General features: G+C 40.6%; 1 protein-coding gene across 3 annotated transcripts in view; it reads right to left on the reverse strand.

The window, feature by feature from the left end:
• Nucleotides 1-322: 322 nt before the first annotated feature.
• Nucleotides 323-15,685, reverse strand: part of dlc1 (DLC1 Rho GTPase activating protein) — a 132,173-nt gene continuing 116,810 nt past the window's right edge. For all 3 annotated transcript variants that reach the window (XM_056236203.1, XM_056236204.1, XM_056236205.1), the window contains 10 exons: nt 12,757-14,333; nt 12,049-12,228; nt 10,856-11,015; nt 9,774-9,981; nt 6,281-6,494; nt 5,834-5,948; nt 3,799-4,011; nt 2,967-3,184; nt 2,700-2,873; nt 323-1,940 (listed from right to left, as the gene is read on the reverse strand). In XM_056236203.1, the coding sequence (XP_056092178.1) occupies nt 1,844-1,940; nt 2,700-2,873; nt 2,967-3,184; nt 3,799-4,011; nt 5,834-5,948; nt 6,281-6,494; nt 9,774-9,981; nt 10,856-11,015; nt 12,049-12,228; nt 12,757-14,333 (3,156 nt within the window). In that variant the 3' untranslated portion in view covers nt 323-1,843. The remainder of the gene's footprint in view (nt 1,941-2,699; nt 2,874-2,966; nt 3,185-3,798; nt 4,012-5,833; nt 5,949-6,280; nt 6,495-9,773; nt 9,982-10,855; nt 11,016-12,048; nt 12,229-12,756; nt 14,334-15,685) is intronic.

Raw genomic sequence — 15,685 nt, forward strand, 5'->3', positions numbered from 1 at the left:
TGCATTTGTTTGTTATTATTAATAAATAATATATTATAATTTTTTAATATAAATTATGTCAATCAATATCAGCAGGTCAATTAATAATTTAAGTCGTTAAATATTGTACATCTCGTTCTATCTAATACCTTGACCAGTTTCTTATTTTTTTAGGACAAGTATTTCTATTTTCAATTATTTTTATAATTCACTGTTTTAATGCAAGTTTAGTATCAATTTGAGATTAATAATGTGAGTGCTGAACACAACTGTACAGAAATTTGTCAAAAATTTAAATATGAATGAAAGTCGAACATCAATCATTAAACGCAAACGCATCATAGATGGAAGCCATTCATGCTGTTTTAATACATTTAATAGTGCATTTTGACCATGATTAATCTGTACAGAAATAACATTAATAATAAAAAAGATAAACAACTTTCTCATTTCTGTAACTTAGAGTGTAACATTTACAATAAAATAAGATACATACAAAAACAAGATATGAGTGATATAAATACAGAGGCGTTTAAATTAACTGTCATTGTCATGCGTTATTCTCTGTTTGGCAGCATACGCTTAATTTACACACGTTTATGATACACCGCCGTGGACAGGCACGTAAGTAGTAATAAATCGAGACATCAAACCCAGGACCGTCCGTCATAAAGCGCCTCAATAGGAATACTGGACTCATCACGTCAGAAAGAACTGTGTTGGATGATTTCAGCACTCCTACTCTGATTCGCTGTGTGACCGCAGGCCTGGTTATATTTAAGTGTAAATGCAAGCATTGTTACAATTTTAGACTTTTACTTCATTTCTGGTTAACACTGACAAAAACAAACAGACATCACTTCTCCTCATACATTCTCTACCATTCTCTGACAAAGTTTCCGGCTTGGTAGCCCCTATAATCAAACCTGAACATCCAACCCAAACAAAAAACTTTTCCTATCCTTTCAGTTTTTTCGTAAGGCTCTTTTCCCAGGACTAGAGATGTTAAATGGCCAAGACTGTTGAGCTCACATGAATTTAATTGGTTTGCAGCAATGATCTCGACCAATCACAGGCCTCGAGGTGAGTAAACTGTATGTTCTTCTTTGGAGTCCTGTGTGGAATCCTGAAGAATTGGTCCATCGGTATATTGGTCTCAGCTTTGGTTTTGGTGCTGTTGGAACCTTCTTTTTCTCCATCACACATTTCCTGTCTTCCTTTCAAAGGTGTGCCAGCCACCACCTTCTGTCTTGTCTATAGACAAACATGTCATGTCCATCCATTCATCCATCCATCTGTCCATTCTCTATAAGGAAAGCACTGTACACAGCTTTGCAGATACTATGTAACAGTGATGCACACAGGAATAGGTATAAACACTGTTTTGCAGCGGGTGCCAGTGCATAGAATATGTCTCATTTGTCAATAATACACACACATAAACATCAGACACACTATTCATATGCTCACTTCCACAGTCATTCAAAAATACACACACACATACTTGCTTCTCAGAAGCAAAAGCACCTCCCATCTCATGTAGTCACCCTATGGCATATTCAGTAACAAGGTCAAGCGTTGTGACGTCAAGGATGATGATGTCATAGCAGCAGGAACGCCTATTTCCAGTCTTTCAGGCTTGTCATTTGATGGCAATCAAAATGGCAAGAACTTTGACCAATGTAGCTTGTTGATTTCGGCACAGTTGACAGTCCGTATCACCTAAGGGCTCAGATCGTGTGTTAAGGGAGTTTAAAATAATCTTCCTCTCTAATGCAAGAGTTTGTTGAGAGGTGAAATGAAACGTCAAAGTGCACACCAGGTGTGTGTGTGTGTGTGTGTGTGTGTGTGTGTGTGTGTGTGTTTATTTGTCCAGGCAGGTGAAGGAGTCTCGTATCCTCACCACCTCTGCAGCACACAGGTGACCATACAGCTTATTGTACCATTCAGGGCAACGACCCCTACAATCACAGAAAAAAAGAGTGATGAAGTCCTTTACACGTCATTGTATTTAATTAAAATATTTGAAATAAATATTGAATAAAAAAAATTACATAATTATTTTTATTAAAAATTATATTGTTTTATATTAAAACAAAATATTGAATTCAATAAAAATAAAAAGAATGTTACATATTATGTATTCATTTTAGTAGAGTTTAATAGTTTTTATTTTAATTAAATAATTACAATTATTATAAATAAATATCTCATTTGAAAATAAGATATATTTTCATTTCATTATATATATATATTTTTTCATTTCATTATATATATATATATATTTTTTTTATTTATTATTTCATTATATGTATATACATATATATATATTGTATTTGTGTGTATGTTTAATATTTAAATACAAATTAACATTTTATGAAAATAAAATAATTGGTACATAATGTATATACAATTTTATAATTTAAATATTTAATTTAAAAAATACACATTTTAATTTAAAATATAATAATTATTATAAATACATATTTCATTAAGAATAATAAATATTAGTATTATTAATATATAATATATATAATAAATACCTATAAAATAATTATCATTATCACTTTTTTAAATATTACATTTTATATTATAAAAAAATTGTTAGGATTCACACAAAATTCTACCTCATCCTAACAATTAATTAAAAATGGAATTAAAATATTAAATAAAAAAATATATACATTTGTTCTGAAAGACATTGAGGTTCCTTTCCTCACCTGTAGTCTATTCTGGAAATGTGTGTGAGACGGCTCTTGTTGGATCCGCAGGGTTCGATGTAATAGCGAGAGGTCAGAACGTTAGTACGAACACCCAGCGCCGCCGCACTCTCATGATCCACCGACACACACACCAAAGCACACACTCCCTTGGGCAAGTCTGTCACCCACGACCTGAAACATAAAAAAAAAAAAAAAAAAAACTCTAATTTCGGATTCTAATTTCAGTTATAATTGTAGCATGGAAAACGTTGTGTTTCTAATCACCTGAGCACCACGTGATCTCTTGGCGGATGGGGCGCCATGGAGTTCCTGACGTACTGATAGACTTCTGTGTTATGCTCTAGTGCCTCCACAGTCCTGCACTCTAACAGGTCCTCATCCCAGTGTTCTTGTTCCCGCAGAATCCGCTGTAACACGTCCTCAGCGGGCGCTGGCACGTCCACGCACACTTTCCACTGCCGTAAAGACGACCCGTCCTGAACCTGTCGTGAAAGATGATGCTATACGGTCATTAACAGTTCCAGCACAATACTTAACTTGTATGATATTACTCCTAATTGTGATTTCCTGGAATTCTATAGGTTGCTCAGAGGATTCTATACTGATTCATTGCGGGGGTGTCCAATCTCGCTCCTGGAGAGTCAATGTCCTGCAGAATTTATCTCCAACACACTTGCCTGGAAGTCTCTACTTATCCTGAAGAACTTGTTTAACTGGCTCAACATGTGTTTAATTAGGATTTGAGCTCAACTCTGTAGTTTAGTGGTCCTCCAGGAGCAGGTTTGGATACCCCTGCTTTATGGGTACATGAAATCATGTCCAAAGACAAGGGAACTAGGCTGAGGGAACTCTGTGATGAACACAAGTGTATTTTGGTTGGTGTGAAGTGCTAGAACAACCGGCAAACTGATGTCATGGTGGGCTCTAGGCCAAAACAGAGCTAGGAAAAGACACTTTCACATGAAAAAGGTGATGTAAGGGGGAAAAAAAGACAGCTTTTTCATTAGGCACAAGCAAGAAAATGAGCAAAGGAAGGAAGGGAGCTTGAACATGAAATGTGACTCGAAAAGGGTGTGTATTTATAAAGTTCCCCTACCTTCTTATATGCAAGTTCGGCGTTCTCTGGAGTCGAGCAGCTGTCATAACCTTTGAATTTGTCCTTGGCTTCTTTAAGCAGGGCATCAATACTGTCTTTGAGCAGACTTTGGTAGCTACAGGACCCACAGTCTTCCACCAACACCTCCATCCGCATGGGACTTAAGCCCTGCTCCACGTAAGAGTTCCTACAGCATGACATCTCTTCTGGGATCTGAAAGAAAAAGAAGGTATTAATAAACTAGCAATCCAGGCTTTTTCATGCCGGTCTAGGCTGGTTTGGTGCTGTTAGGCCAGCATAACCATAATCTAAATAACCACCAGCAAATCTGAGATCAGCATGATCTTTGTGATGAAACACATCATGCTAGTTAAGATAGTCAACGGCCCGATGTTGAAACCAGCACACCAGCAAACCATTTTAGGTTCCAGCTGACAAAAGACAACATATACAAGCTAGCGTTTTCAGCAGGGATGTATTATAGAGAACAAAATTAATTAAAAGAGGAACTCTTTTATGACTAGTTTATAACATGCAAATAAACATTAGCATTAACTTCACCTATGGGAGCAGCCAGCAGAGAGTCAACATCGTAAGCTCAATTTTACATAATGAAAAAATCATGATAATGTTTGTACAGTAAAAAAAAAAAAAAAAAAATTGGTGTAATTTTTTTTTAAACTAAGAAATAAATAAATGTCACAAACTCAATCACAAAGAAACGGCAAGTAACAGATTGAATTATATGTGAAATTTAACATTTTTCTTGTAAAACGTAACTATATTAATCTTTGTTTAATAAAACACTAAACAATAAATACAACTTTTTTCACAGTGTAGTATACTAGTTTTGTCAGTCTAAAATATGAAGGGAAGAGAAGTGACAAGAGTGATTAATTTATAACTGGAAGTGGCTCATCCTGTTTGTGTGTGTGTGTGTTGTCCAGCGTTCTGCCCTTATGAGTGAGTGTTTTTGTGCGTGTCCTGTCCTGCTCCCTGTCCTTTTCCTGCCTAACTGGTGATGTTTATTATTTCACGGTTCTTGTCCTTTTCCAGCATGTTGTTGAAATAAACTTGTTATCTGCGTACAGCAAAAAGCATTACGAGCGCGGCCAGACCTTCCTCATCAGATTTAGGGGCGGAAGACCTTTAATACAATATGCTATCTTTCTGTTACTCATTCTGAATTATTTGCTCTCTATAAATAGGCCCATTAAGAAGAAAATAGCTTTTTCTAATAGCCCGAAATTGAGTTATTTTCTTATGTAAATGGCTCCACATAATCAGCTTAACTTAATAATGGAGTTTGTTATGATCTGCTCAGGGAAAGCAGTGGCACATGGTTTAACAATTGTGCAAGTGTGTAGGTGAACATTACAAGACAATGCTGCTTTGTGGACTTCATTTCAGTCGGATGCAAAATTGAATTTCTTATGTTTTTCAACTTCTTCTGACTTTCATTATTTTAAACTTATCCAGTTAAGAACTTCCTTCCTGACCTCTAAATAGGCACTAAAAGGGAAAGTGTGTGTCTATGTATGTGTACATTACAAAAATATTTGCGACAAACCTGCTGTTTGCTATTTATTTACTTAAAGTTTTCTACAATTCCCGCACTGATCGAAAAACAACACTACTAGCTGTAGCCATGGCTGCTAATTCTGTAGGCATTTATGAGTGTTTGTATGGGCAAATTAGGAAGGATTGGTCATTGCATAACATCTGCATTAATCTTAACTTAAATAAATTCAGGGGTTTTTAGATGCTGTTTTGGTAGCAGATGTGTTGAAATGCTGTAGCGTGAGCGTCTGCACGTTAAACAACAGTGCATTTGTCTTTGTACCTGAGCAGCATATGACAGAGAGACACATCTGGTGCAGAGTGATAAGACCAACAGTTTTAAACTGTTACTGACACGGCTTTGACAACATTGATATGCGTGAGAGATTAAAGTTTTGTCTGCTTTTTTCTTAAAACATATGTGTTTGTGTGTTTCTGTTGGACAAAATGCACTCAGAGATAAAGTCATGCTCACCAGGAAGAGTTTTCTGCACTCCTGAATCATATGTGCTAAGCCATGTGTGGCCGCCAGGTTCTCGTTCAAGTCCCTTTGGTCTGGTTTTCCCAAGGTGTTCTTTCTGTTCATGACCCTGTGATAAGGAAAACACATTAAAAGGAATATCCGTGTAAAGTAAAAATGATGTTTGATGCGAGCACTTATCCAATCTGGGTGTGACGGCTAAAATTTAATGCTACATTTTTAAGTGCAGTGGGCATTCAAAGCCTTACGTAAGTCATCTCTCTTTTTTTAACCTATTCTTCCCTGGTTTCCTGTTTTTGTAGGGCGGTTTTTCAAGCGAGATGGAGTATAATTGCATGGTTTAAGGGTTTGAAGTAGTCGCAATACAAATATGCAGTTTGCAATTAAAAATTTGAGCAGATCTATGTGAAGTCTGTTAACAGGCTACACACACACACGCACCTGGGTGAGGAGCTCTCTCTCCGCAGTGTGTTGAGGTGGAAAAGAGAGGGTGCCAAACACACAGCCAGGTTAGTGCAGGTCATCTGGTTTTCACCCACGCTGGCTGTTACATCACTCAGGAAGCACAACAAAGTCTGAAGGGCCTCTCGGTTCTCGTCCGGTAAAAGCAACACGGCGGCCCTCACTGCCTGCAGACGCTGCTCTTTGGGTACGTCTGAAAACGACAGAGTTGTTTCATTAGTTTACTCTGAACACAGTGTATGATTGGTCGATCTGATCACAAGTGGAAGATGCTAAATACAGGCGTAAATGGAATGTTTTGAGATTGTCCACTTTCGACCACTTGCAGAGGTAGTCGAAAACGCATTCGACCGGATTACTTTTGTATTATAAACGCTCATGTGGTCGAATGTGTTCAAGCAGCGGCAAAACACCGTCTACTGACCTAATATGTTAACATTATGGGAAGCGTGCTAGCCAGACGAGATTTGTAGTCTGGAGACCCAAGTTTGGTTTTAAGACAAAAAAGCATACCAAGCACATTGCTCTCTGACCATTCCTGATTTCAAACACAAAGATCTGAAAAAGCCCATACAGTACATAGACCCTCCCCTTGAAGAAATCAGGACAGAAAGGGTTAAGAGTGGACAAAAGAGACGAATTAAAACACCAGGTTTTAATCTACTTGTGATCCGATCGACCACATTGCATCTTAATCATCAAAACGTCTCAGGTTACGACTGTAACCTTTGTTCCCTGAGAACAGGGAACGAGACACTGGATCTCAGCGGTATACATGGTCCTAAATGCAGCTGTGCGTGCCTTCGCCTCTCTGAACTTTCCAACCACCGCCTCCACGGAGGTGCCGAAAAGCTCAGAGGGTGAAAACGGCGAATCGAGGAGAAAGCATTTCTCTTTCTCCCCAATGTCGGCCAGGTTCAACCACAGATGTCTCTCCGTGGCCACTATCGCCATCATCGACCGGCCGATCGCGGCAGCAGTCTGTTTGGTGGCCCAGAGAGCTAGATCTGTGGTGTGGTGCAGCTCAGTAACCGCCTCAGGGGCCCCACCCCCTGGTCGAGATCCCCCAGCAGATCGGCCTGGTATACCTGCAACACCGCCATGGTGTGCAGGGCAGCACCGACCTGACCCACTGGCGTGTATGCTCTGCCATTCAAACTGGTAGGGTTGGAGCTCTCTTATAGTGTCGATGTCCGCTCTCCTAACGCCTCAACGGTGGATACGGGCAGAATATGGGTTCTTCCATGTCCTCTTGATCTCAATATGGAGATCAGGAAGAAATGAAAGGCTCACCTGAGCTGGTGGTTTATGACCGGGGAGAATCGATGGTGTTCGATAACACCAACCATGCTCAGCATACACGGGGCAGGGTGGCTGAGAAGATTCAGGATCTATCCGATTATCACCACCCTTGTCAACCATCTCCTGTTTGTCCGGAAGAGCACTCGCTGCTGGACTAAGTTCTCTTTTTTATAGAAAAACTTTCATCATACACCTGCAGCTCACCCTCGTCAGCCGCTGAATCGTCTGAGAGGATTACAGCCCTCTCCAGGCGATTGGCGAGCCCCATCTGGGAACCCCATAACGTCCGTCACCGCTTTGCTTTTGCTTTTTTTTCAGCATAAGCGGGACCTGAGCCGCAAGGTCCAGACGCCAGTTCCCCCGAGATCTGCCTGTCTGCGCTCTTCCTTCCCAGACAGAAAACGCACAATTAAGGTGTGTGTCACCCGGCGTCAAATATCTTGAGCACAGGTCTGCACACTTCTGAAAGCACTCAACCTTCTCAGTGCATTTCATAATTACCCGATTTTCAAGGGCTTACAGACAGAACAGTCCCTGAAGATGAAAAGGTGATTGTCATGTTTGCAAGGTGCCTTTTTATACTTCCAGGTTGCACGTTAATGAAGTCAGCGGCTGTTGCCGGTCAATGTGATTGCCGTGATTTAAGACACCTGTCACGCCTGAGGCGTTCCCCAAAGCGTCATTCGACGCAGTGCGAGTTCCCTTTCGAAAGGGAACTCATGGTAAACAAAGTCTAAAAAAAAGTATAACTAATGATATATTTTTTAATTGAATTCAAATATGTATTATATTTATATATTTAATATGTAATATTTGTATTTTAGAATCTTTATATCTTTATATTTTTCTTATTATTTTTAATATTTACATTTTTTTCCCCCACATTTTAATCTAAAAATAGCTAAATAGTTAATACAATCAATACACCCACAACACTATCCTTTTTCATTATGTCATTCAGAGAAGGAAGGAAGGAAGGGAGTTAGTCCTGATCTGGGAGGGGTGTTCAAACTTCAGAAATCAACAATATAAACCAACTGGACTGACAGAAGAATCTAGCCCATTCAAACCGCACAATCTCTATATTCAGCATATCTGCAATGTGTTGTAATATGCCACTGAAAAAAAAAGCGGCTTTTGAACAGCAAAGGACGGATTGATTGAACTGAAATGTCATGTATGGAATTGTGTGTGAGTGTCCGTCAGATGATGTCTGTTATTTCCACCCTTGGGAATGAAAGACCCTGTGTGAACACAAAACAGGCACACACAAACCCTTGCTTTTCTGTGTGGGATTGAGACCTCTCTTGTGGTTGGGGTCAGTTATAGTGTTTGAGAGGACATATTTGTGCTGGTTGTTTTCTTCGTAATTTTGGTTGGGGTAAAAGACCACTATAATCAAGCTATTTTCCTGAAAGACTGGAGTTATAATGCTGCTTATTGTGAGCCTGTCCAAGGAAGAACAATGTACTATAATAGTCACAGTATCAATATAATATCATGTTCTGTTCACTACAAATGGAATAATCACTGTGATTTTTTTGACACATGGCCGACAGACCTCTTAAATTACATTAGAGTAGTCTATAAAATTATATTATATTCTCGTTACATTTTCTAAATGGAACATTGTTTAATATAAAATGAAATAAATGAATGAAAAAAATATTTTGGCTCAAAACCAGACACAATTTCATATACTTGTACTTTGTAACAGACTAATTTATGGATGGTTTGCTGTACGTGTTTAGAATTGTTCCAAGATTCTCATATTTTTCTGCCGAGCACACACACATATTAGAGAGTTTGTGTGCTGTGAAATAGCTGTGGTAAGTACACACTAGACAGCTTGTGAGTTACAACTTGGTGCTGGCACTGAATCACATTCTGATTTATAGGTGCCAAAACGTCATTTGACAGCTATTTCCTGAACTTGTTTAGATTTCTTCACCCATCCAAGAACAAGCATCTACAGTATAGTACAGTCTTTGTGTAGTTGTGAGTTGCCCTCTGGATATGAAATCCCTTGTTCTTTTAATGTTTGAGTTCTTGTTTCAAAAAACAAGATATCAATGTTTGCGAGTACATTTTGTATAGGCATATGTCAGTGCAAGTGTGTGGTCTACAAAACAATGTAGAAAGTGAAAGTGAATTCTATGCATGTTCTTACATTGATATATTTGCAGAAAGGTATCAGACAGTTTGCTGGTAAGCAGAGGCTCCGGAAGGTCTCGGAAATACTGCTTTAGCATGTCAGCCACGTCATAAGCTGATTGGCCCTCGTAGTTGACTCCGCCCCCACCAGCACCACATGATTCGTTCATTTGGCGAAGGGCTTGGATACGTGACTTCACCCCTGATTTCCTAAACAACCCCACCTGTAAAGAAAGATGGTTAGACATTTAGTATAAATTGTCAAAAACACTTTGCAATTGCAATTACGCCCAATTATGTTTTGAAGTTGCTACTGAAATGCAAAATGTCTTTAAATGCAGGGGCTTCAACTTATCTTCCCTTATTCATTTGAATGCTCTCTTTCTTTTTCAAACTGACAGCTAAATAGATGGATTACCACTGTGACCGTGAGTTTCCCAAATGCAGGAAAGACATTTTTAGGAAAACTCCCTACCTCTTCTTACATAACCAAGTTATGAAGCCTGTAAATATCTAAAATTGTAACTATTATGTAACTTGCCAAGTAGTTCCTATCTGACACCAGAGAGAGAGAGAGAGAGAGAGAGAGAGAGAGAGAGAGAGAAAGAGAGAGAGAGAGAGTCCATAGATCACTTGCTTTCTCATAAACACCTTTGGAAAGGAATTTCAACCATGTGGCTAACTGTGGTAATATCTAACTAGTGGATATATGGAACCAGGACATTCAGGGATATTTTGCTACATGCAAACTTAGACTGAGAGTGTTGAACTCAAGTATGTGGTAAGAAAACAACAGATGTCCTGTGCTTAAATATGGCCTTGTTGCATGTAGGAACACAACAGGGGATATACAACTAAACAGCTGTTCAAATAGGGATCATTTAACTAGGTTATGACCTTGACCAGACATTATTTTTCTCTTTGCAGCTTATTAATAACAAATATTGAGACGGTTGTTTTTCTACAGAGGACTGAATATACCACAGAACAAACCAAAGTTGGGTATGCTATGACGTGTTTGTGAAATCTTCTGTAAGCTTTGAAACATATGTTTGGACATGTGCGTACTTGCATATGTGCACGTCTGTCATCTCTCACCTGGTCGAGGCATTGGCTCCGTAGGTAACGCATGGCTTGCTGAATACTCTGAGGCAGGGGTTGTCCGCTCCTTTGAACTATCACCTGCAGTGGAACACCAAACACACTCCTGTCTTTATAGTCTCGAACCTTGATCCGCTTCATAAACTTGGGAACAGCCCTGTAAAGCACACAAAGATGTATATATAAATACAAACTGACATTACAAACAGTGAAGTGCTGTTTTATCATTCTATACAGATACTTGTTTAAAAAAGAAGCTTATAACCAAGTACTCTTGCTGTTTTTACTCATTTACTCCCAACATTGCATAGTAGTAATTTAATGTCAAGTCATATCTCTGTAATAGTACATACATACTGAAAAAAAGGCAGATTTAAAACATTTTCATCAATAATACATAAATGTTCAGAGGCACACATGAGCAGCATGTGTCAACAGGGTGCTGGTTTGCAAGTGTATAAGTGTGTAGATAATTGTGTATTTAATGGGAAAACATCTAGGGGGGGTCATATGGGCACTAAAAGCTGTTTCCACCTTTACAGACAAAAGGATAAACACTGTGAGAGCAGACAATGGCTCTGAGGAGTAGAAGGGATATAATGGAACAAACACATGTGTGGACATCCATGTGGCAGGTTGTTTGTGTTTCCGACCGACAGTGTATTTGTCTGTGCATTTGTAAGTGTGCATGTCTCTTAGGTGCTGAATAGCAGGTTTCTCACTATCATGATGTATGGTGGTTTCACATACTGAAATATCTTATTTTATATGTGGTGATGTGCAAGTATGTGTAAATGAACACTAATAACAGGAACAGATAATTTACCGAACTGCAAAGCCACAGTAATGCCAAACCCCAATGAGCAAGGAAATCAGGGAAAGGGGAAAAGCAGAAAAGAGATAGATAGACAGACAGACAGGCAGGCAGGCAGGCAGGCAGGCAGGCAGGCAGGCAGGCAGGCAGGCAGACAGACAGACAGACAGACAGACAGACAGACAGACAGACAGACAGACAGACAGACAGACAGACAGACAGACAGATAGATAGATAGATAGATAGATAGATAGATAGATAGATAGATAGATAGATAGATAGATAGATAGATAGATAGATAGATAGATAGATAGATAGATAGATAGATAGATTTTGTGTATTTATGATGTGTATTCATATTTATCTGTGTCCTCACCAGCTGAAGCCATGCTTGTTGGTGGGTGTGTATCTCTCCAGTAGAGCAGTAAGTTTGAGCAGGCTGTATTTCTGGAGGAGGTTCATCTGCAAAACTGACTGACATCCAACTTGTAGCACTCTTGACGACAGACTTGGCCTGTGGGAGATCTGGAAACTTGGCCAGCGCAGTTTCTGAGGTCTGCAACATAAACATTCACACAAAAGTTACACCTAACCAAGCTCAAGCCATCACAAAATGTTCAAAACATAGACATTATAGACAAATATAAATTAGTGTTTATAAACTGCAGGTCATAAACCACACAGAATTTATTATGGTAACAAAACATTCACTCTCACAAGTACACCGAAAAAGTACCTTGACTTACACATATTGTGTATACACACATAAACACAAGCTAAAGGATCAGCTGCAGATAACAGATATTAATCAAGGCCTCTATCACCAGGTGGGGGGTAGAATTCCTGTGGTACATTCCACTAGGATTCTGTATCTTTCAAGTCACTTGTTATGTAAGGAGAGCCGTTCTGACATGCTCTCTCCCTCCCTTTCCCTTAATTCAGCAAGCTTTATTGCCATGATAGTTTTCCATAGAGTTTTGCCAAAGCTCTAAATTACTACAGGAATGGTTTTGGTAGAACTGCCAATAAGAAAACGTAAGAAATCCCTGTCTCATAGATTACTCAGTGTGTGTAAGAGTTTCACCTGTTGGTTCGTGTAAGTGATGCTCCCACACCAGAGTCACATCTTTCACGCGAGCTGAGTGTCTCATCCCTTTCTGCTAGCGGGTTTCCAGTGCTGTCCTGGTCACTTCCATTCTCTGTCTCTTCTAAGTGGTTCTGCAGTGGGGATGATGGACAAGGAGATGCAGAATCAAGGGCTGAATCTGAATCCCCTTCCTCTTCCTCTTCATCCTCCTCTTCTTCCCCAGTTCCTGTTTCTGACCAGGCATTGACCAGTTGCTGCAGGCCACTGACTCGCTCCAACACGTCCTCAAGTTTTGGCTCATCCTCTCCTTCTGCTTCGTCTTCATCATCTCCCACTTCTGAGAAAGGAACATTATCATAGACACTCAATCGACTGTCTAGTGAGGTGGCAGAGCCCCTCCGGGGTGGGCGCCGACTTAAGTTGTTGTCGCCACTACGATAGGATCCTCCATCCGCAAGTGCTTTAGGAAAAGTGCCAGGCTTGTGGCCTTCAGGCAAATAAAAGAAGATTACACCTCCTTCCTCTTCTCGACTCTCTTCTTCCTCCGTCTGTCTATTATCTGAACTCTGACGGTTGCGTCGATTGTTCTCGGCAGTTGAGCTGGGCTCCATCCTCTTACTTTGGGTCTGGTGGTTCTGCTTTCCTTCTTGGTCTAGCGAAGGTTTCAGCACAACGAAATTAAATGGGTCGAAGCCTTCCAGATACATACCACCTCTCTTGGTGGACCCAGCTGCTGTGCTGTGACTACGTGCTCTTGAGACCGGACTGGGCGTACTTACAGCGCTCCCACTGCTGGCCTCTGACTGGCTACTCCCTGCACTCCCACTGCTTGTCTGCGTTGAATAGGAGATGTTTCGGTTTGCATTGCGATCCAGAGTTGCAATGTCTACACAGTTGAGGCGTCGCAGTTTGTCTTCGTCAAGACCCTCTTTCGGCACTGGCCCACTGATCTCAAGCCTGCCTTGCCCAGCTACAGCTTTCTTCTTGCGCTTGGAGGCTGCATTGCTGCTGGTGCGTAGCCGCAAGCTTTCCATGCGCTTCAAGAAGCTCTTTGCTCTTGAACGTGTGCTTTTTTCAGCGCCACCACCTATCAAGCTTGGTTTTAGATCAAATGGAAAGCTGCCGCGTTCCAGCGGCGATGGAAGCCCATCAGACAGGGAGTCTTCATTGGCACCCGACGTTCCAGAGGAGCAAACGCTAGCAACTGAGCTCGCCCTGGTTGTGGTGGCTGTGTTAACATTGGAGATGGTTGTTGCAGGACTGGATGGTACGGTGGTACTCAGGGACCCACCTCGACCTCCACTACCAGCGCTGTGCAGAGAACCCACCTCTGGCTGCTCACTAAGATCCGTCAAAATGCTCTCAGCACTAGCATTAACTCCCTCCTTTAGAAGGGGTCCTCTGGCAAAACGCTCATCTTGGGAAAGGAAGGGAGTGAAGGGGCCAGTATCTCCAGCTGGAGGGGAGAATACATCCAGGTCCAGCTGGTCCAGACGGGACCAACGCTTGCTGTCACGCTGGAAAGTCCAACGGCCACTTATGGCACATGGCTCATCCTCATCAGAGTCCTCACTCTGAAATAATATGGAAGAGAGTTAAAGCGACAGATTAAAATCATTAACATTAATGACATTATGGTTATTGTCACATTTGTAAAAGTAAAGACAAGTACTATGAACCTAAATCAGAGACCCTTTCTAACTGCAGGAAGTGATTTAGTTTCACAATTGTCTCACTTATTCCCTTAATTCTTTTGAGGTATAATTTTGCTCACTCTAACAAGCCTCTTGGGCTTGATAAGGTGTCATATGCATGAAAGCAGTGTCCACTAAAGGAAAAAGATTGTATTGTGGTTGGCTTAGTCATGTCAGAGCACAGTCACATGTTCACCATTCCCCCACTCTGCTTTACTCGGGTTAATCTATCTCCTCCCTAAGGGTGGTAGGGATGGAAGAAAGGGGGTGGTGGACACAAAATTCCAGGCCAGCTCTCAGGGTTCACACCCCAGCCTGAGAGGGCATGTCTGGTCCCATCCCCCATCAATGCAATCCCTTCAAGCAAGCCTGAAGAACCATGTATCCTGTGATGTGAATCTTGGACTAAGGGGTTGGATGGGAGGTGAAAATATTTTAGAGCTACATGTATGTGTCCTGCAATGCAAGATCTCTACCATCTATCAACCTGTTAAAATAGTCTTAAATAATTATGACATTTCCAAGAGAGATTAAGGAGTTAATTTAGTGGATTCTGGAAAATAGAACTAGTTGATAAGTTAACATCCCTAGTTGAGTTAGTGGATATCAGCTTAGCTGTAGAACAGACTTGCTGTAGATCAGACTAGAACAGTCCTGGAGCCCTAACTAATCAGCAAAAGCAAAACTAGTTGGCCGGTTAACAGGGGGTCGCGGGATCCAGAGGTGTCTCCTTCACAGTTCATAATAACGGAGGCAACGAAAGTTCGTAAAACTTGGGTTGTTATTTTATAGCCCCCGAGGGCAAGCCTTTGATCAGAAGGAACGAAGACCTGGTGTGCAACGTTCCTTCACTGGCCACCAGAAAATCAATTAATTCAAAAAGACTGTTTTAACTTTAAAATAAGCTGCATGGACAGGAAGATGAGGAACAGAGGAGAACCCTACAGAGGCCACCTGAACAGATCAATGCATTCCAGGGATGGTTTCTGCTTGTATGTTTGAAAAGGGCAGATCACTTCCTCAAGTCATCTTCTGACCTCTACCTCTGACTCCATCAACACAAGATGACACTAAAGGGTCATCAGCTTTCTTAACAGGACGCACACTTGACAAGGCTGCCATTGTTCAGACTTACAAATGTTAAGAGCAGAAAAAGAAGCTGCAGTCAGACATGACGGTTATCTTCCTAAGCTCCCTGTTGTGATTACATAGTTGGATTGTTTGTTGTTGCA

The sequence above is a fragment of the Rhinichthys klamathensis genome, unplaced genomic scaffold (assembly GCF_029890125.1).
Source record: "Rhinichthys klamathensis goyatoka isolate OS25496 unplaced genomic scaffold, OSU_Roscu_1.1 h1tg000440l_1, whole genome shotgun sequence".
NCBI lineage: Eukaryota > Metazoa > Chordata > Actinopteri > Cypriniformes > Leuciscidae > Rhinichthys > Rhinichthys klamathensis.